Source organism: Bufo gargarizans, chromosome 3 (genome assembly GCF_014858855.1).
Source record: "Bufo gargarizans isolate SCDJY-AF-19 chromosome 3, ASM1485885v1, whole genome shotgun sequence".
Classification (NCBI taxonomy): domain Eukaryota; kingdom Metazoa; phylum Chordata; class Amphibia; order Anura; family Bufonidae; genus Bufo; species Bufo gargarizans.
In genome coordinates this window covers 382870199-382891535 of record NC_058082.1, presented here as the reverse complement: position 1 = coordinate 382891535, position 21337 = coordinate 382870199, and the positions used below count along the sequence as shown (strand labels likewise).

Sequence of the window (21337 nt, the reverse complement as noted above, 5' to 3'; positions counted from 1 at the left end):
CAACGCCCCCTTTTTGTAAGCCTGGCGTCATCGGGGAAGAAGTCACAGATTCTGACGCAACATGGTGTGGAACAGAATCTGCGCCATATATGCGCCACAAAAGTGGCGTATATCTGTTCATAAATGACCCCCTTAGTGATTGAGGCTACTTTCACACTAGCGACAGGACGGATCCGACAGGTTGTTCACCCTCTCGGATTTGTCCTGCCGCTATTTCGCCGTGCCACCGGACCGCTGCTCCGTCCCCATTGACTATAATAGGGACGGGGCGGAGCTCCGGCGCAGAATGGCAGTTCACGGTGAGAGCCCGCCGGACTAAAAAGTCGGACATGCAGTACTTTTAGTCCAGCGGCCTCTCGCCATGAACTGCCGTGCTGCGCCGGAGCTCCGCCCGTCCCCATTTTAGTCAATGGGGACGGAGCAGCGGTCCGGCTGCACGGCGAAATAGCAGCAGGACGGATCCGACAGGGTGGACAGCCTGTAGGATCCGTCCTGCCGCTAGTGTGAAAGTAGCCTAAATCATTGCAGTCTATGGGAAAAGCAAACAGATGATTATGTCCCCAAGGGCAGAGTTCCCCAATGACCGGGCCTCGGATCATCTGGTACTGTCTGTGGGGAGCACCAGGATGAGAACTACTGACTCCTCTGCTACACCACAGACCTGGTGATGACCACGCCTGACTCCGTTATACCCAGGGTCAGGAAGTCGCAGCGGTTGGCTGCGCGCTCTATGTAGTAAGATAGGGCTGTTTCCTTATGGTAGCTTTCTGGGTTTGCTTTGCAACCCTTTTTGGCTCCCTCAGAGATCCGTAGCTCCTTCTCTTCAGCTGTTCCTTGTCCAGCACTCCCAACCTCCTTATATTCCCCTCTCACACTTCTCTGGTTGCCAGATATAGAGCTTCCTGCCTGGACTTCTATACTGACCCACTGGAGCTGTGTTGCTGCGTTCTCTGGTTGTTGGTCCAGAACGTTTCCCTCCGGATCCCTGTTGGACCTTTGTGGTCTGCTGTGGTCGCCCACCTGGGTTTATGTGTTTGTCTATATTGTCTGTCCTCTCCCTGGTGTTTTTCCTCTTAGTGTCAGTGGTGCGGACTAGCGATCCCACCGGCCCGTTCGCTATCTAGGGCTCATTTTAGGGAAAGCCAGGGTTTAGGCACGTGAAAATCTAACGGTGGAGCCAAAAAACCTGTACGCCCAACAATTTGTTGCTTAACACCCGGGCTCCTTTCTGGCTAGGCCCGGTGGCTGGACTCTGGTCAGTGCAGTCGAGATGAGGACATTTTGGGGCCTCGGGCTGCATATGGGCCTAGTCAAGAAACCTAGTGTCAGACATTACTGGAGTAGGGACATCCTCTACCAGGCCCCACTTTACAGTATGGCCATGACACGCTCCCGGTTTAAAGCCATCCAGAAATACCTGCATTATTCAGATAACGCAGCATGTTCCCCCCACGGTGATCCTGCCTATGACCACCTGTACAAAATCAGGCCGGTCATCGATCACTTTGGGGCCAAATTTGTACAGGCCTATGTACCTGGAAGGGAGGTCGTGGTTGATGAGTCTCTCCTTGCGTTCAAGGGAAGACTCCTTTTCCGCCAATAAGTTCCCTTTAAGTGGGCGAGGTATGGTGTGAAGCTGTACAAACTTTGTGAGAGTACCTCAGGGTACACTTACAAGTTTTGTGTGTATGAGGGGCGGGATTCCTGTATTTAACCCCCAGAATGTCCCCCCACTCTGGGTGTTAGCGGGAAACTTGTGTGGGACCTTATGCACCCACTGCTAGATACGGGTTACCACCTGTATGTGGATAACTTTTATACTCGTATCCCCTTGTTCCAGTCCCTCGCCGCCAGATCCACGTTCGCTTGTGGGGCCGTGCGGAAAAATCAACGCAGCCTCCCTACCTACCCCCTCCAGGTACCTATCCCCCAGGGGTGATACCCATGCCCTTACCGCTGGAAACCTGTAGCTGGTCAGAAATAAGGACAAGAGGGATGTCCTTGTGCCGTCCACAATTCATGGTAACGGCATCACCCCTGTCACTGTGCGAGGTACCGCGGCAACGGTCCTCAAGCCCGATTGTATCGTCGACTACTATCGGTATATGGGAGGAGTGGATCTCTCTGATCAAGTCCTCAAGCCGTATAACGCCATGCGCAAAACCTGGGCATGGTACAAAAAAGTTGCGGTCTACTTGGTATAGGCTGCCTTGTACAACTCTTTTGTGCTGTCCCGGAGCGCTGGCAACACAGGGACATTCCTTCAGGCATTCCTCAAGACCTTGATCTTTTCTGACTGGGAAAGAGCAGGCTGGAGTACCTCGGGAACTGTAGGCACCCGGATCGTCCCTGGCCAACACTTTTCAGGTGTGGTCCCTCCAAAAAAAAGTGCAGAGTGTGTCACAGGAGGGGGGACACCACTACTTAGTGTGGCATGCTCCCCGATCATCGGGCCTCTGCATTATTGGTTGCTTCAGGGAGTACCACACTTCCATGGAGTACTAAATTTGTTTCCCAATTTGGCCACTGACAATCTAATAAAAAAACTGGTTCTCAGACTTGAGACACTAAAACTAAAAAAATATAAATAAATAATATTTAGTAAAACTAAAATAAATAAATAAATAGACATATTAGGTATCACCGCGTCCGTAATAATCTGCTCTATAAAAATATCCCCCCTAACCCCTTAGATGAACACGGTCATGAAAACTTTATCACAAAAATTGTAATAGCAAGCGATCAAAAAGTCATATGCCCCTCAAAATAGTGCCAATAAAACCGTCCTCTCATCCCTCAAAAAAAGAGCCCCTTCCTAAGATAATCGGCTAAAAACTTTAAAAAAAATTACTCTTAGACTATGGAGATACAACATTTTTTTTTTCTTCTTAAAAGATAATATAGTGTAAAACATAAATAAAATAAAAAAGTATACATATTAGGTATAGGCGCTTCCGTAAGAATCCGCTCTATAAAAATACCCCCCTTAACCCCTCAGATGAACATAATAAAAAAAAAAAGGTGCAAAAAAGGTATTTTATTGTCACCTTACATCACAAAAATTGTAATAGCAAGTGATCAAAAAGTCATATGCCCCCCCAAAATAGTGCCAATAAAACTGTCCTCTCATCCCGTAAAAAATGAGCCCCTACATAAGATAATCGTCTTACTCTTAGACTATGGAGATACTAAAATGTTTTAAAAAAAAAGATGATAATATAGTGTAAAACATAAATAAATTTAAAAAAGTAGACATATTAGGTATCGGCGCTACTGTAAGAATCTGCTCTATAAAAATACCCCCCTTAACCCCTCAGATGAACATGGTAAAAAAAAAGAAAAACTAAAAAAAAAAGGTGCAAAAAAGGTATTTTATTGTCACCTTACATCACAAAAATTGTAATAGCAAGTGATCAAAAAGTCATATGCCCCCCCCAAAATAGTTCCAATAAAACTGTCCTCTCATCCCGCAAAAAATGAGCCCCTTCCTAAGATAATCAGCTAAAAACTAAAAAAAAATATGACTCTTGGACTATGGAGATACTAAAATGTTTTTTTTTGTTGTTTATAAAAAGATAATATAGTGTAAAACATAAATAAATAAAAAAAGACATATTAGGTATTGCCGCATCAGTAAGAATCTGCTATATAAAAATCCCCCCAACCCCTCAGATAAACACGGTAAAAATAAAACTGAGCCAAAAAAGCAATTTTGGGGCAAATTTTTATCCGTTTTTTTCCAATAACAAAGCAAGGGAAACTTTATATTTATTACTCTCATACTGCAGTTTACAGAGACACCCCATATGTGGTCGTAAACTGCTGTATGACCAAACTGCAGGGCGCAGAAGGAAAGGAACGCCGTATGGTTTCTGGAAGGCTGATTTTGATGGATTTTTTTTTTGGCACCATGTCCCATTTGAAGCCCCCCTCATGCACCCCTAGAGTAAAAACTCCATAAAAGCGACCCCATCTAAGAAACTACACCCCTCAAGGTAACATCGTTAACCCTTTAGGTGTTCCACAAGAGTTATTGGCAAATGGAGATGAAATTTCAGAATTTCTATTCTGGTAACCTTGCCTCCCAAAAATGTAATATAGATAAACAAAAAATCATATGTCTCCTATAAATAGTCCCAACAAAACTGCCACCTTATCCCGGAGTTTCCAAAATGGGGTCACTTTTATGGAATTTCTACTCTCCACAAGCCCCATGTGTGCCGTGGTTAGCGCTGACCGTGGCATACAAGGGGTTAATACCGATGCCGACGTATACAGCAGGGGCTCGGCTGTCAGGCTGTTCTTAATAAGAGCTTTCATGTTTTAATGTACTGGAAAAACCCTATGATGTTTTCGACCTAGCCCCTCAAAGACCTGATCTGCTATGCTTTTGGGTTGATTGACATCCTCCAACTGCATAGTTGCTTTTACTACCTTTTAATAACAATTTGGTGTCTTCTACTAGAAAGAGGACCTTTCCTGCTGTCTGGAAAGAGGACCCTTCCTGCTGTTTCTCCATCAGATGATGAATCCTCTTCTGACAGATCTCTGCGATTCAGAATCAAATTCCTCTTTATCAGAGCCAAAATCTGACTTCCTGCTAGCACTAGTCCTCTCGCTGCACATGCATCCCTGCCTTTTAGCTAGAAGTGTCCATATTGGAAGAAGGCAAACATGAACGTACCTTGCCGGACTGGATCGGAGCCACCTAGACACAGCGGCTCCCTGGAGGTTTGGGAGGGGGTAGGGAAAACAGCAGTCTTGGCCAGCGGATCCCGAGGAGACTGACGCCACCTGGGATAGGTCCCATCACTGGTATAAGACCCAGACCTTCCCTAGTCCCACAGTGTAAACCCACAACCAGGAGAAGAGCTCCACAGGTACTTCCTATCTGGAAGACAAGAAACCTGAACTAAGGTATGATGGGGGTGTGAACCTTTTTATCTCATCGGGTTTCCTATCGTGGATAAGAAGTCCTAGTCGCAAGGGTGCAAGTGAGGGGAAAATTGTTTTGCATAAAACTGGTCCCTGGTACAAAAAAGGTTGGGACCACTGCCTTAAGGGACTTTAAGTTTTAAAACAAGGTAAACAAAAATACTTACAAATATATATATATATATATAGATCTAAGAATTCAAAACACCCCCATATTAAAAATAAATAAAAAAGATCACAGGTATTGCCATGTCCCAACATTACCAAACTAATCAAATAAAAACATTTAACACGTACAGTGAATGCCATAACAGAAACAATGGAGTTGGTTACTTTAAACTCCCCAAAAATGTAATAAAAAGTGTTCAAAAAGTCATACACATACAATATGGTATCAATAAAAACATCTCACCCTACAAAAAATTAGCCCTCATAAAGCCCTGTAGACATAAATATAAAAACATTATGAGGATCAAAATATGGTGATGCAAAGAAAACTATTTTCAAAGTTTTTCAAACTATTTAAATTTGGTACAGCTGAGCCAGATAATTTAACAGGTCAGCTTTACCACATAGGGAATGCCATAAAAACTAAACCTATCAAACTGGTGGAAATATGTTTTCTTCCCAATTCCCTCCCCATATGGAATTTTCTTCCTGCTGTATTCAATATTAAATAGTATCAATATAAAGTAAAACTTGTCCCACTAAAAACAAGGGCACAAGGCTATAAGAATGGAAAAATAAAAAAGTTATGGTTCCAGGAAGGCAGTAAATAAAAAAATGGAAAAGCTGGAAAATCGTTGTGGCACAAAGGGGTTACATTCCTGCTCATTCTGGGCTCTAGGAGTGACCATTACCGATTGCACAGTCATACATGAAATGGACTGACGCTTGCCTCCAAAGTCCAGAATGAGCAGGAATTTAAATTAATAAAATACAAGTTATAGTGAATCTTTTCCCACAAATCTATTGTATTTATTTTCCCTATAAGACGCACCTGTCCAGAAGACGTACCTAGGTATTAGAGGAGGAAAATAAGGGCTGTTTTCACATGAGCATGTCCGCTGTGGGTATAATGCTCTGTGTGTGAGCGTGATCCTCTGATCTGGACTTGCAGCAGCGTAAGGCATTATCATGATTTATAATGCTATGTTTATGTCACTATGATCCTGTAGAAGTAAGGTCAAGCATAGGCACATAGTAATATAAATCATATTAATGCTGTGCGCTCCTGCAAGTCCAGAACGGAGGATTATGCTCACACACAGAGTGTAATTCTCACAATATACTTTCTCTGTATTAAACAGCCCTAAGAAAAATAAATTTTCATTAGACCTCACATCAGACACCAATCAGACCCCCAATATTAATCAGAGGTCAGCTTAGAGCCCCAATCAAATACCAAATGTTAATCGGGCCCTCAATGTTAATCAACCCCTGAAACAGACCCCCAATGTTAATAAGACTCCATTTAGACCTCAGATCACACCCCAAATGCTCATATCAGACCATCAAGCAGACCCCTCAATATAAATCATACCTCAACTTAGAGCCCTAATCAAACACCCAGTGTTAATCAAACTTCAGATCAGACACCCAATGTAAATACGACCCCCAATGTTAATAACACCCCATTCAGCTCTCAGTTCACACCTCCAATGTTAATAAGACCATATTCAGACCTCTAAGGGGAAGCTATATGTTGGTTGATGACTTAATCACCTTTTTTATTTTTTTTATTTATATAAACAGAATGAGGATGGTGATTTTTTGTTAAAACTTAACTTTTAATTACTTAGATAGAATAAGGTCCCTAGATGTTCAGATTAGATACAAAAAAGAAGTGCATGATAACACAAGGGATAGAAGATAAATTGGTGCACGGTGGCACCTTAAATAACCGGTAGTCCTACCGTTTTAGCCGGGGTCCTCCGGTTTCCGTAGATATCCAGTAGATATAAGTTTACAGTGAAAAAGAGCAACTAAGGCTAGGCAGGGGTATTAGTGGGTTAGAGGTACCTAGACAGCCCTAGTATATGGGTGCTATCTCGGCCCTAGCATCCTATTCACGGAGCACCTGTTCTAATAAGACGACCCCGTCCGGAACCTTGCCCTTTTGCTACTTGGCCCTATTGTGCCCTAGTGTAGCTAATCCCTACACCCATGTTTCGTATAAGAACTCATCAGGGGAGTATTAAGCACACACAGAGGGGCAATACACTATAATAACAAACGGTGTTGATATCCTTAGTTAGTGATCAACACACACAGTTATACACAGTTATGGTAGAAAAAGGATGACACAATTGATACCTTAAGGTGGTAGCCTTTAGTCCAGGCTCCACTTATGTATCAGGGCGCAGTACTTGCCTAGCGATAAACAGACAGTGTTGAGAGGGCAGCCTAGTGATGATCGGATCCCTCTCAGGGAGCGCAGCGATGTGTCCAGAGGCCATGATGTAGACAGCAGATCTTACCCCCAATGTTCATAAGACCCACATTCAGACCTCAGATCATACGCACAATGTGAAAGACCCCCACTTAGATCTCAGATTAGACTCACAATGTGAATGATCCCCAATCAGACCTCAGATCAGACCTCCAATGTGAATGATCCCCATTCAGACCTCAGATCAGACCCCCATGTTAATCAAAGTAGATAAAAATAAATAAATAAACCTTACTACTCCTGCTCTGGATGCTGCCACCGCTCCTGAGTTCCAGCGTTCTCCTTCCTGACATGCTGTGCTGTGTTCTGACATTACACAATGTGAGAAGCCTTGCAGTTGAAGACTAGGAAGCAGTGAATACAGAGCCTGCAAGAGGAGTGTTGCATTTACCCCTTTCAGGTCCTCCTGTGCTATTGAGCACTTCCATAATGAAAGCGCTCATTAGTATTTGCCCAATAAGATGCACTGATGTTTTTTCCCCACTTTAGGGGCAAAATGTGTGTCTTATAGGGTGAAAAATACAGTATATAACAATCTGCTCAGCTCATCCTGCTCATATACTCCAACCCTTCCCCACATACCAGATTAGTGATGTCCTTTTTTTGCATTTTTGCCCTTTCATCGCAAAACCATGGCAAGCAGGAAACAAAGTGGCGATCAAGCATGAGCTTTCCACTCCTTTCGAAGTTTAGACACTGACAGAAACAACTTAGCACATATCATAACGGTTTCCATAAGGGCTATAGACTTTCACTCAGCCAAATGTGCCTCGGCAATCTACTCTGGGCTCTCAAACAACACATTGTAAAAAAAAAAAACTAAAAACTTTCATACCTGTTTTGTGGGTAGGATAATAGTCCAACATGATTCTGCGGAAGGTCATTTGTATGGATCCTCCGGATACTAAATGAAAACAAACAAGTTGCATTATTTTAGCATTCTATTTTTTGTTTTGTTTTTACCACAATTGGAATTTAAGAGACCAAGTAACTGTTTAAGATATTCACTTTTTAGTTATCCATCTAAAAATACCAATTAATTAGCATACACCAGTGCAGATCAAAAACATTTTCTCTATATGTTAACCATACATGTTTATATGAGGGGAAAAAAAGTAAAGGTATGGGCATGAGAATGACCTATTTGTGCATTTAGATCAATTTGCATACAGCCGAATATATTTTGTTTAACCCTATAATGTACACCATGGATTCCCTTACCTAAAGGCTGCATCCTGTACACATAAATCAGAAAGATTGCACTGGCACAGCAGCCAGGTTCCTGTAGACAGCTGCATCTGTGGAGCTTCAAAGGGGAGGTGGCTCCCCTTTAACTACAAATGCCTGCAATTGTCTCCAGTTCTGCCACAGGTATCTAGCATATACTGGCATGTTCTAAGAGATCACCTGCCAGTGATACAATTACAGAAAATAATGTTTGAGACTGCTAATTTAAAAATTGAAAACAATTAAAAAAAAACATATATTGTAGCACTGCCAATGTAACAACAGATATACACAGTCAAGTCCCATTATTATGACCACCAGTTAACATCCTGAGTAACTGTTCTGTGCAGAGCAGACAGCAGCTAGATAGGCTGGGAATGACTCAATAAGTTCCTGGTAAGTTCCCTACTCCAGCACATCCCAAAGATTCTCAAAGGAGTTAAGGTCTGGACTCTGTGGTGGCCAATCCATGTGTGAAAATTATGTCTTGTGCTCCCTGAACCACTCATTTACAATTTGAGCCCGATGAATTCTGGCATTGTCATCTTGGAATATGCCCGTGCCATTAGGGAAGAAAAACATCCATTGATGGAATAACCTGGTCATTTAGTATGTTCAGGTAGTCAGCTGACCTCATTCTTGGAGCACATACATGCTGACCAACTGCAGCAACCCCAGATCATAGCACTGCCCCCATAGGCTTGTACAGTAGGCACTAGGCATGATGGGTGCATACCTTCATCTGCCTCTCTTCTTACCCTGATACGCCCATCACTCTGGAACAGGGTAAATCTGGACTCATCAGACCACATGACCTTCTTCCATTGTTCCATAGTCCAATCTTTATGCTCCCTAGCAAATTGAAGCTTTTTTTATGGTTTGCCTCACTGATTATTGGTTTTGTTATGGCTACACAGCTATTCAGTCCCAATCCCGTGAGTTCCCTTCGCATTGTGCGTGTGAAAATGATCTTACTTTCACTATTAAACATAGCGCTGAAAGTGCTACTGTTGTTTTTCTTGATTTGATTTCACCAAATGTTTAAGTGATTGCCGATCACGATCATTGAGGATTTTTTTCCCACCACACTTCTTCCTCGAATACGATGGGTCCCCACTATGCTTCCAGTTTTTCATAATGCGTTGGACAGTTATTAACCCAATTTTAGTAGTTTCTGCAATCTCATTAGATGTTTTCTCTGCTGGATGCATGCCAATGATTTTGTCCTTCTCAAACAGACTAACATCTTTCCCACGACCACGATATGTGTCTTTTAACATGGTTGTTTAAGAAATGAGAAGCAACTCATTACACCAGTTGGGGTTAAATAACTTATTGCCAGCTGAAAGATAATCACCCATGCAGTAATTATCCAATAGGAGGCTCATAACTATTTGCTTAGTTAAATCCAGGTGGCGACTTTTTTTTTGTGGACAGGCAGTGTATTTCTACAGTCCATCTCACAGCTGTTGGAGGGTGTATGGGTGAGGATCCATAGAGTGAACACAACAATGAAGGTGGTCCCACAGATGCTCAATTGCATTCAAGTCTGGGGAATTAAGGAGTCAGAGTAGTATTTAGAAGTCTTGGTCATGTTCTACTAACCATTTCTAGCTGTTTGACATTTTGCATCATCTTGCTGGAAGATCCCATCTGCCCCAAAGAAGACAATCAGCATGTATGGGTGTACATGATCTGCAAGAATTAATTCATACCCAAATCATTTGAGAGTGCTTTCCACATGGATGATTTGGCCCAGAGAATGCCATGAATGCATTCCCCAGACTATAACATTGCCACCACCAGATTGTGTTTTTCTAGCAATGGTTGCAGGGTGTTTGTTCTCTGATGTTTCTCACCTGACGTGCCAAGGTTCGATGAAGCAGGGGAGGTCCAATTCTGAAAGTGGTATGAAAATTTAAGCTTTTTCTGCCAATGCAACTTTGTTAGCAGGTGTGCAGTGTCCATCCATCTGCTTTGGAGCCACATACACAGTAGAGCTCACTAAAGTGCTGTTTTAGATACACATCTGATAGCCCACTGGTTTATTTTGTCAGTGAGCTGCGACATCTTTGTTGCCTATGTTCACTTTGCACATCAATGGCACGTGGTGCTCTGCAATTTCCTCATTGGTCATTTACAATGGTGTGATTTGTCTACTCACAATACACTTTTACCACAGCAGCACATGAACAGTTGACAAACTGCACATTTTCAGAAATACTGCCACTCTTGGCCTGAAAGCCATTAATCATCCCTTTCTGCAACTCTGATAACCCTCCCCCTTTTTTTTATTTATTATGACTGCAACAAAGGATATGTGTGCAAACAGTCTATGGCACACCTTATATACCCACCGAGCCAGCTCATGGCACGTGACTTTTCTCATGAGCTATGTACTGCCGTCAAAAGTTAGTACTGGTGCCTTGCAGCGCTGGGGTCCTGGGTTTGAAACCAACCAAGGTCTATATCTGCATGGTGTTTGTATTTTCTTCCTGTGCTTGTGTGGGTTTCCTCCAGGTTCTCAAAGAAGTGGCAGATGAGGCTTAACACTGACAAATGTAAGGTTATGCACATGGGTAGGAATAATGCAAGTTCCCCCGTACATACTAAATGGTAAAACACTGGGTAACACTGACATGGAAAAGGACCTAGGAATTTTAGTGAACAGCAAACTAATCTGCAAAAAACGGTGTCAGTCAGCTGCTACCGAGGCCAATAAGATAATGGGTTGCATCAAAAGGGGCATAGATGCCTGTGATGAGAACATAGTCCTACCACTTCACAAATAACTAGTCAGACCACATAGTACTGTATACAGTTCTGGTCTCCTGTGAACAAGGCAGACATAGCAGAACTGGAGAGGGTTCAGAGGACGGCAACTAATGTAATAACTGTAATGAGGGAACTACAGTACCCTGAAAGATTGTCAAAATTAGGCTTATTCCCTTTAGAAAAAAAGACGACTGAGGGGAGATTTAATTACTACGTATAAAAATATCAGTGGTCAGTATTGCGATCTCTGCCATCATCTATTTATCCCCAGGACTGTGACTGTGACAAAGGGACATCCTCTGCACCTGGAGGAAACAAGGTTTGCATGCAAACATAGAAGAGAACTCTTTATGGTTAGAGCAGTGAGACTATGGAACTCTGCCTGAGGAGGTGGTGATAGTGAGGGGGCCAAAATGTATTTCTGGAGTGTAATAATATTACAGGCTCTAGCTAATAGAGAGGGATCGTTGATCCAGGGAGTTATCTGATTGCCTAAATGGAATCGGGAAGTAATTTTTTTTCCCCTTAAGTGGGGACAATTGGCTCCTACCTCACAGTTTTTTTTTTTGCCTTCCTCTGGATCAACTTGCAGGATAACAGGCCGAACTGGTTGGACAAATGTCTTTTTTCGGCCTTATATACTATGTTACTCCGGTTTCCTCCCACACTCCAAAGATATATTTGATAGGGAACTTACATTGCGAGCCTCACTGGGGACAGCATGATGTTAATGTCTGTAAAGCACTGTGGAATGTAGTAGTATATACCGTATTTTTGTGCCCCATAAGACGCACTTTTCCCCCCTAAAAGTGGGGCGAATGCTGGCACTTTACATCTCAGTCTGCGATGCTGCAGCTTCGCAGACTGCGATGTATTAGTGAAGAGGGAGGAGGGTCTGTAGGAGGCGGGGAGAGCGGCGGGCAGTGCAGGCACTGTACTCTGGCCCACCGCTCAGTATGTACTGTATTATACCTAGTGTTAATCATAATATTTAAACTGCGCTCCCCCTGCTCCCCATCTGTACTGTACTTACATGTCACACTACTGTCACACTACTTTATGAATGAAGCAGGTGGAGCAGGCACATGACCTCAGTAAGTTATGGCCGCCTGCAGCCTGGCCTGCCTGCTAACGCTTACTACAGGAGACGGAGTGTGACGTGTACCAGTAAGTACGGTACAGATGGGGAGCAGGGGAAGTGCAGTTTAGATATTATGATTTACACTAGGAAGTGGAAATAGTGATGTGACTTGACTGCGTAAAAACTGCAAAAAAGACCTTTGATAAGGCTGCATCAACACAAAATAAAAAGTTATGCCTCTCAGAATGCGATGACACAACATTTTTTTCTCTATAAAATATGCTTTTAGGCTGCAGTCAAACACAGCCTCTTTTTGGAGGTCCATAAATATTGGGACATCGACACAATTATAATGTTTTTGGCTCTATACACCAGCACAATGGATTTGGATTAGAAATTAAACAAACAGGATGTGTTTTAACTGCAGACTGTCAGGTTTAATTTGAGGGCATTTACATCCAAATCAGGTGAACGGTGTAGAAATGACAACAGTTTGCATATGTGCCTCCAACTTGTTAACCACCTCCTGTCCACCCATAGACTATAAATGTCCAGGAGGTGGTCCTCTATTTCTGAGTGGACGTTACAGAACGTCCGTTCAGAAACTGCAGCTGCACGCTAATCGTGCAGCTGCTGATCGGGTTGCCCGCTGTTAGTGACAGCAGGGCAACCCAGAGAGAAGGCAGGGACAGTGCCCAGGTGTCCCTGCCTTCTGGATCGCTGCATATACAGCGCTCACCAAGCGCTGTGAATGCAAAGCAGGAAGCGTTATGCGCTTTCTGTTCCAGCCCGGCGGTCATCTGACCGCCGGGAGATCGGCGAATGCAGGGGCTGTATGAGGTCTTTCACAGACCTCGATCAGCCCTGCACTGAGGCTGTACAGTGCTGTACAACCTCTCTGGGGGGTGCATTTCTCCTGTAACTGGGCCTACTATGTCAGCCCCAGTTACAGGAGAAATCAAAAGTGAAAAAAGAAAAAGAAAAGGTGAAGTAAATGTCCCCCAGAGGTCTTGTATGACCTTATGGGGGACGAAAAGTGTAATAAATAAATAAATAAATAAATAAATAAAGTGTTAAAAAAAAAAAAAAAAAAAAAGTTTCACATGTAAAAAAATTAATTCCCCAAGTAAGGAATAAAAAAAATTGAAAAAATAAAATAGACATATTTGGTATTGCCACGTCCGTCACGGTCAGCTCTATAAATGTATCACATAATCGACCCAGTCCAATAAACACCATAAAAAAGACTTAAAAAAATAACTGTCAAAAAAAGCAATTTTTTTCACCTTACATCACAAAAAGTGCAACACCAAGTGATCAAAAAGGCGTATGTCCCACAAAATGGTACCAATAAAACAGTCACCTCATTCCCGCAACAAATGAGCCCCTACATAAGAATATCTCTCAAAAGATAAAAAAAAACTATAGCTCTCAGAACATGGACACATTAAAACATATTTTTTTTCAAAAATGCTATTATTGTGCAAAACTTAAATATAATAAATAATAAGAAGTTTACATATTAGGTATCGCCATGTCCGTAACAATCTGCTCTATAAAAATGTCACTTGACCGAACCCCTCAGGTGAACGCTGTAAAAATAAATAAATAAAAACTGTGCTAAAACAAACAATTATGGTTACCTTGCCCCATAAAGTGTTATAATGAATGATCAAAAAATCATATGTACCCAAAAATAGTACCAATAAAACTGGCACCTTATCCTTTAGTTTCCAAAATGGGATCACTTCTTGGGAATTCCTACTATAAGGGTGCGTCAGGGGGGCTTCAAATGGGACATGGCATCTAAAAACCATGTGGCGTTTCTTTTCTTCTGCGCCCTGCCGTGTGCCTATACAGCAGTTTATGACCACATGTGGGGTGTTTCTGTAAACCGCAGAATCTGGGTAATAAATATCGAGTTTTGTTTGGCTGTTAACCATCAATGTGTTAAAGAAAAAATTGGATTAAAATGGAAAATCTGCCAAAAAAGTGAAATTTAAAATTTTGATCTCCATTTTCCTTTAATTCTTGTGGAACGCCTAAAGGGTTAGCAAAGTTTGTAAAATCGGTTTTAAGTAACTTGAGGGGTGTAGTTTCTAAAATGGGGTCATTTATGGGGGTATCCACTATGTAAGCCCCATAAAGTGACTTCAGACCTGAACTGGTCCATAAAAAAGTGGGATTGGCAATTTTCTAAAAAATTTGAAGAATTGCTTTTAAACTTCTAAGCCTTCTAACGTCCTAAAAAACGTCCTAAAAAAATAAAATGACATTTCCAAAATGATGCCAACCTAAAGTAGACATATGGGGAATGTTAAGTAATAAATATTTTATGAGGTATCACTTTATGTTTTAAAAGCAGAGAAATTGAAATTTAGAAAATTGCCAATTTTTTAAAATTTTTGGTAAATTTGGGATTTTTTCATAAATAAAGGTGAAATATATTGACTCAAATTTATGACTATCATGAAGTACAATGTGTCACGAGAAAACAATCTCTGAATGACTTGGATAAGTAAAGGCATTTATTACCTCATAAAGTGAGATATGTCAGTTTTGCAAAATTAGGCCTGGTCAGGAAGGGGGCAAATGGCCCAGATGGGAATTTGTTAAGGAACCAAAAGTAGTGGGACAGAATAATAATCATAAATCAAACTTTCACTTTTTAATACTTGGTTGCCAATCCTTTGCAGTCAATTACAGCCTGAAGTCTGAAACGCATAGACATCACCAGACGCTGGGTTTCATCCCTGGTGATGCTGTGCCAGGCTTCTACTGCAACTGTCTTCAGTTGCTGCTTGTTCTTGGGGCATTTTTCCTTCAGTTTTGTCTTCAGAAAGTGAAATACATGCTCAATCGGATTCAGGTCAGTTGATTGACTTGGCCATTGCATAACATTCCACTTCTTTCCTTTAAAAACTCTTTGGTTGCTTTTGCAGTATGCTTTGGGTCATTGTCCATCTGCACTATGAAGCACCGTCCAATGAATTCTGAAGCATTTGGCTGAATATGAGCAGATAATATTGCCCGAAAGACTTCAGAATTCATCCTGCTGCTTTTGTCAGCAGTCACATCATCAATTAATACAATAGTCCCAGTTCCATTGGCAGCCATACATGCCCACGCCATGACACCACCATGCTTCACTGATGAGGTTAGTTTAGTGCTCTCATTAAGAGAAACAAAATAAGAGTATTGCAGGTTTGATACATTTTAATGGCTAACAAAAATAGAAATAATGATGTTACATAGCGAGCTTTCGAGACATCACCATGAATGGACATTTGAAAAAAAAACAGAACATCATATTAAAGATTTTGAGAATGAGTCCTTAATTATCTTACAGATACTCATTCTCAAGATCTTTAATATGTTGTTCTGTTTTTTTTTTTTTTTTTTCAAATCTCCATTCATTCCCCCATGCCTCTGTTCTCATTGTATATATATATTGCTGTTTCTTCATATATTCTTGTAGTACGCCTGATGAAGAGACTGGTGATGTCTCGAAAGCTCGCTATGTAACATCATTACTTATTAAAAGGTATCAAACCTGCAATACTCTTATTTTGTTTCTCTTAATGAGAGCACTAAACTAGTTTTCTATTGGCTAACACAGTACCAGTCATTTTTCTTTTTCTTTCACTGATGAGGTGGTATGCTTATGATCATGAGCAGTTCCTTTCCTTCTCCATACTCTTCTCTTCCCATTACTCTGGTACATGTTGACCTTGGTCTCATCTGTCCATAGGATGTTGTTAAAGAACTGTGAAGGCTTTTTTAGATATCGTTTGGCAAACTCTAATCTAGCCTTCCTTTTTTTGAGGCTCACCAATGGTTTACATCTTGTGGTGAACCTTCTGAATTCACTCTGGTGAAGTCTTCTCCTCATAGTTGACTTTGACACACATACACCTACCTCCTGGAGAGTGTTTTTGATCTGGCCAACTGTTGTGAAGGGTGTTTTCTTCACCAGGGAAAGAATTCTTTGTTCATCCACCACAGTTGTTTTCCGTGGTCTTCTGGGTCTTTTGGTGTTGCTGAGCTCACCGGTGCGTTCCTTCTTTTCAAGAATGTTCCAAACAGTTGTTTTGGCCACGCCTAATGTTTTTGCTATCTCTCTGATTGGTTTGTTTTGTTTTTTCAGCCTAATGATGGCTTGCTCTTTGGATCTCATCTTGAGAGTTGAGAGCAACAGATTCCAAATGCAAATAGCACACTTGAAATGAACTGTGAACCTTGTATCTGCTCATTGTAATTGGGATAATGAGGGGATAACACACACCTGGCCATGGAACAGCTGAGAAGCCAATTGTCCCATTACCTTTGGTTCCTTAACAAGTGGGAGGCACATATGCAAACTGTTGTAATTCTTACACCGTTCACCTGATATGGATGTAAATACCCTCAAATTAAAGCTGACAGTCTGCAGTTAAAGCACATCTTGTTCGTTTCATTTCAAATCTATTGTGCTGGTGTATAGAGCCAAAAATGTTAAAATTGTGTCGATGTCCCAATATTTATGGACCTGACTGTATAAGTCTATGGCAGTACACACTTTATTTGTATTGTTTGTTTTTTTACTTACAAGATGCATTTGTTTTCTGGCCAAAATAATCTTTTTTAACCACCTCCGGATGCGTCCGGAAGGTGGTTGATTCAATTCCTCCTGGACGCATCCGTGCGTCATCTCGCGAGACGTGAGATTTCGGTCAGAGCCGGCCCGTGCATGGGCATCGCGGGCCGGCAAAAGTTAAAGGAGTATTTCGTCAGCAACCTGCCAGCCAATGATCGTCGCTGGCAGGTTGCTGATTTAAAAAAAATCGAATCAGAAGCCAGCTAACACATCATATTAGTAAATTCTGATGTGTTAAATGGCTTCCCTGCTCCTCTGCTGGTCCTTTTCGTCGGTTGGTCTCAGCAGAGGAGCAGGCATCACTGTGAGTACCCACCAACACTTCACTTAGCCCAAGATCACCCTCCATCACCCCCATCACCCCAATTAACCCCTTGACCGCCCCCCTGACTGCCCCCCTGTCAATCACCTAGTGAAAGGGAAAAAAGTGATCAGTGTAAATTGTCACTTTTTTTTCCACTGGTATTGACTGTTAGGTTTAGGATAGTTTAGGCCCCTTGGTTAGGTAGTTTAGCGATTGTTTAGCGCCCAGCCCACCGCACCGCAGTCACTGATTCGCTGATTAGCGTATCGCTAATCAGCATTTGTACTTTTATAGTATCTGTAAGTGATCAAAACTGATCACAGTCAGATGTATAATACAAACCGGATTCCAAAAAAGTTGGGACACTATACAAATCGTGAATAAAAACTGAATGCAATGATGTGGAGATGGCAAATGTCAATATTTTATTTGTAATAGAACGTAGATGACAGCTCAAACGTTTAATCCGAGTAAATGTATCATTTTAAAGGAAAAATACGTTGATTCAAAATTTCACGGTGTCAACAAATCCCCAAAAAGTTGGGACAAGTAGCAATAAGAGGCTGGAAAAAGTAAATTTGAGCATAACGAAGAACTGGAAGACCAATTAACACTAATTAGGTCAATTGGCAACATGATTGGGTATAAAAAGAGCTTCTCAGAGTGGCAGTGTCTCTCAGAAGCCAAGATGGGTAGAGGATCGCCAATTCCCACAATGTTCCGCAGAAAGATAGTGGAGCAATATCAGAAAGGTGTTACCCAGCATCTATCATCATCAACTGTGCATAACATCATACGAAGATTCAGAGAATCTGGAACAATCTGTGCGTAAGGGTCAAGGCCGTAAAACCATACTGGATGCCTGTGATCTCCGGGCCCTTAAACGACACTGCACCACAAACAGGAATGCTACTGTAAAGGAAATCACAGAATGGGCTCAGGAATACTTCCAGAAACCATTGTCAGTGAACACAATCCACCGTGCCATCCGCCGTTGCCAGCTGAAACTCTACAGTGCAAAGAAGAAGCCATTTCTAAGCAAGATCCACAAGCTCAGGCGTTTTCACTGGGCCAGGGATCATTTAAAATGGAGTGTGGCAAAATGGAAGACTGTTCTGTGGTCAGACGAGTCACAATTCGAAGTTCTTTTTGGAAATCTGGGACGCCATGTCATCCGGACCAAAGAGGACAAGGACAACCCAAGTTGTTATCAACGCTCAGTTCAGAAGCCTGCATCTCTGATGGTATGGGGTTGCATAAGTGCGTGTGGCATGGGCAGCTTGCATGTCTGGAAAGGCACCATCAATGCAGAAAAATATATTCAGGTTCTAGAACAACATATGCTCCCATCCAGACGTCATCTCTTTCAGGGAAGACCCTGCATTTTTCAGCAAGATAATGCCAGACCACATTCTGCATCAATCACAACATCATGGCTGCGTAGGAGAAGGATCCGGGTACTGAAATGGCCAGTCTGCAGTCCAAATCTTTCACCTATAGAGAACATTTGGCACATCATAAAGAGGAAGGTGCAACAAAGAAGGCCCAAGACGATTGAACAGTTAGAGGCCTGTATTAGACAAGAATGGGAGAGCATTCCTATTTCTAAACTTGAGAAACTGGTCTCCTCGGTCCCCAGACGTCTGTTGAGTGTTGTAAGAAGAAGGGGAGATGCCACACAGTGGTGAAAATGGCCTTGTCCCAACTTTTTGGGGATTTGTTGACACCATGAAATTCTGATTCAACATATTTTTCCCTTAAAATGGTACATTTTCTCAGTTTAAACTTTTGTTCCATGATTTATGTTCTATTCTGAATAAAATATTAGAAGTTGGAACCTCCACATCATTGCATTCAGTTTTTATTCACGATTTGTATAGTGTCCCAACTTTTTTGGAATCCGGTTTGTAGTATTAGTGTCACCTTAGTTCGCCCTCCACCCAAAACGCAGTGTTTGCCCGATCAGGCCTGATCGGTTGCCCACACGTGCATTCGCCCACGCCCGCCCCACCGCAGTGACAAATTATTATTATTTTTTTTATCACTGCACATTCACTTTACACGCGCTGCGGCGATAAAAAAATCCGTTTTGATATTTTTTATCAACCGCAGTGGCCTCCGGTACTTCGCTAGCCTCCCATTTGTAAGACAGGCTTGCTTTTTTTCTTGGGTAGTCTCAGGGAATACCCCTAAATTTAGTTGCCCAAATGTCAAACAGGGGGTATTCTTCTGAAGAGGCCTACAGGCTTCTGACCCAGTCGGATGAGGAATGGGAACCCTCATCTGATGAATCTAGCGGGTCAGAATATGAACCTGTAGAAAGCAGTGGCACTCTGACCCAAAGTTCGGACGAGGAGGCTGAGGTTCCTGATAGCACCAGGCGTACCCGGCCCCGTGTCGCTAGACCACAGGTTGCGCAGGATCCGCTTCAAGGGCAGCAGAGTGGGGCTGGCGCTGTCGGATTACGTGGTGAGGCATACACCAGTAGCGCAGCCCATCCTGGACCTAGTACCAGCACTGCCGTACAACATGGTGAAGTGGCGAGCACCAGAAGGGCAGTTGAAGCTGGTACGGTGGCACGTGCAGTAGTTACCCCGTCACAGCCACCGCAAAGACGGGCCCGTAGAGCCCCTAGAATCCCTGAGGTGCTGGCAAACCCTGATTGTCAGTCCCCAACTTCAGCCGCACCTGTAGTTCCCCCTTTCACCGCCCAGTCTGGAGTTCGGGTTGAGACAGCTCAGATCGGTTCGGCCCTGGGATTTTTTGAGCTGTTCTTGACTGCGGAGCTCTTAGACTTAGTTGTGGCAGAAACAAATCGGTATGCCACACAATTTATAACCGCCAACCCGGGAAGCTTTTATGCCCAGCCTTTCCGGTGGAAACCAGTCCAAGTTTCCGAAATTAACATTTTTCTGGGCCTTCTCCTCAACATGGGTCTAACTAAAAAGCATGAATTGCGGTCATATTGGTCCATGAACCAAATTCATCACATGCCCATGTTCCCTGCTGCTATGTCCAGGACACGATTTGAGACCATCCTGCGTTTCCTGCACTTTAGCGACAACACCACCTCCCGTCCCAGAGGCCACCCAGCTTTTGACCGGCTCCACAAAATTCGGCCCCTCATAGACCATTTCAACCAGAAATTTGCAGATTTGTATACCCAAGAGCAAAACATCTGCATACACGAGTCCCTAATACATTTTACCGGACGCCTTGGCTTCAAACAATACATCCCAAGCAAGCGCGCCCGGTATGGGGTCAAATTGTATAAGCTCTGTGAAAGGGCCAAAGGCTATACCCACAAATTTCGTGTCTATGAGGGAAAAGATCAGACCCTGGAGCCGGTCGGTTGTCCTGACTACCTGGGGAGCAGTGGGAAGACAGTCTGGGACTTGGTGTCACCCATATTCGGCAAGGGGTACCATCTTTATGTGGACAATTTCTACACAAGTGTGGCCCTCTTCAGGCATTTGTTTCTAGAACAGATTGGCTGCTGTGGTAACGCGCGAACTAGTCACGCGGGCTTCCAACGGCTCGTTACCACCCGTCTTGCAAGGGGGGAGAGGGCTGCCTTGTGTAACCAAGAACTGCTCGCGGTGAAATGGAGAGACAAGCGTGACGTTTACTTGCTCTCCTCCATTCACGCAGACACGACAATCCAAATTGAGCGAGCAACCCGTGTCATTGAAAAGCCCCTCTCGGTCCACGACTATAACCTTCACATGGGAGGGGTGGACTTCAATGACCAGATGTTGTCTCCGTATTTAGTGTCCCGCAGAACCAGACGCTGGTGTAAGAACGTGTCTGTATATTTGATTCAATTGGCTCTGTTTAATTGTTTTGTTCTCTACAGTAAGGCTGGGAGAACACGATCCTTCCTCAAATTACAGGAAGAGATCATCGAGAACCTCCTGTACCCAGGAG

The 21337-nt window shown here is 42.8% G+C and overlaps 1 protein-coding gene across 8 annotated transcripts in view; it reads right to left on the bottom strand.

Annotated features, from left to right (window-relative positions):
* Positions 1-21337, bottom strand: part of UHRF1BP1 (UHRF1 binding protein 1) — a 715822-nt gene that overhangs the window by 341944 nt on the left and 352541 nt on the right. For all 8 annotated transcript variants that reach the window (XM_044288182.1, XM_044288177.1, XM_044288180.1 and 5 more), the window contains one exon: positions 8223-8291. In XM_044288182.1, coding sequence (XP_044144117.1) covers positions 8223-8291 — 69 coding nt within the window. The remainder of the gene's footprint in view (positions 1-8222; positions 8292-21337) is intronic.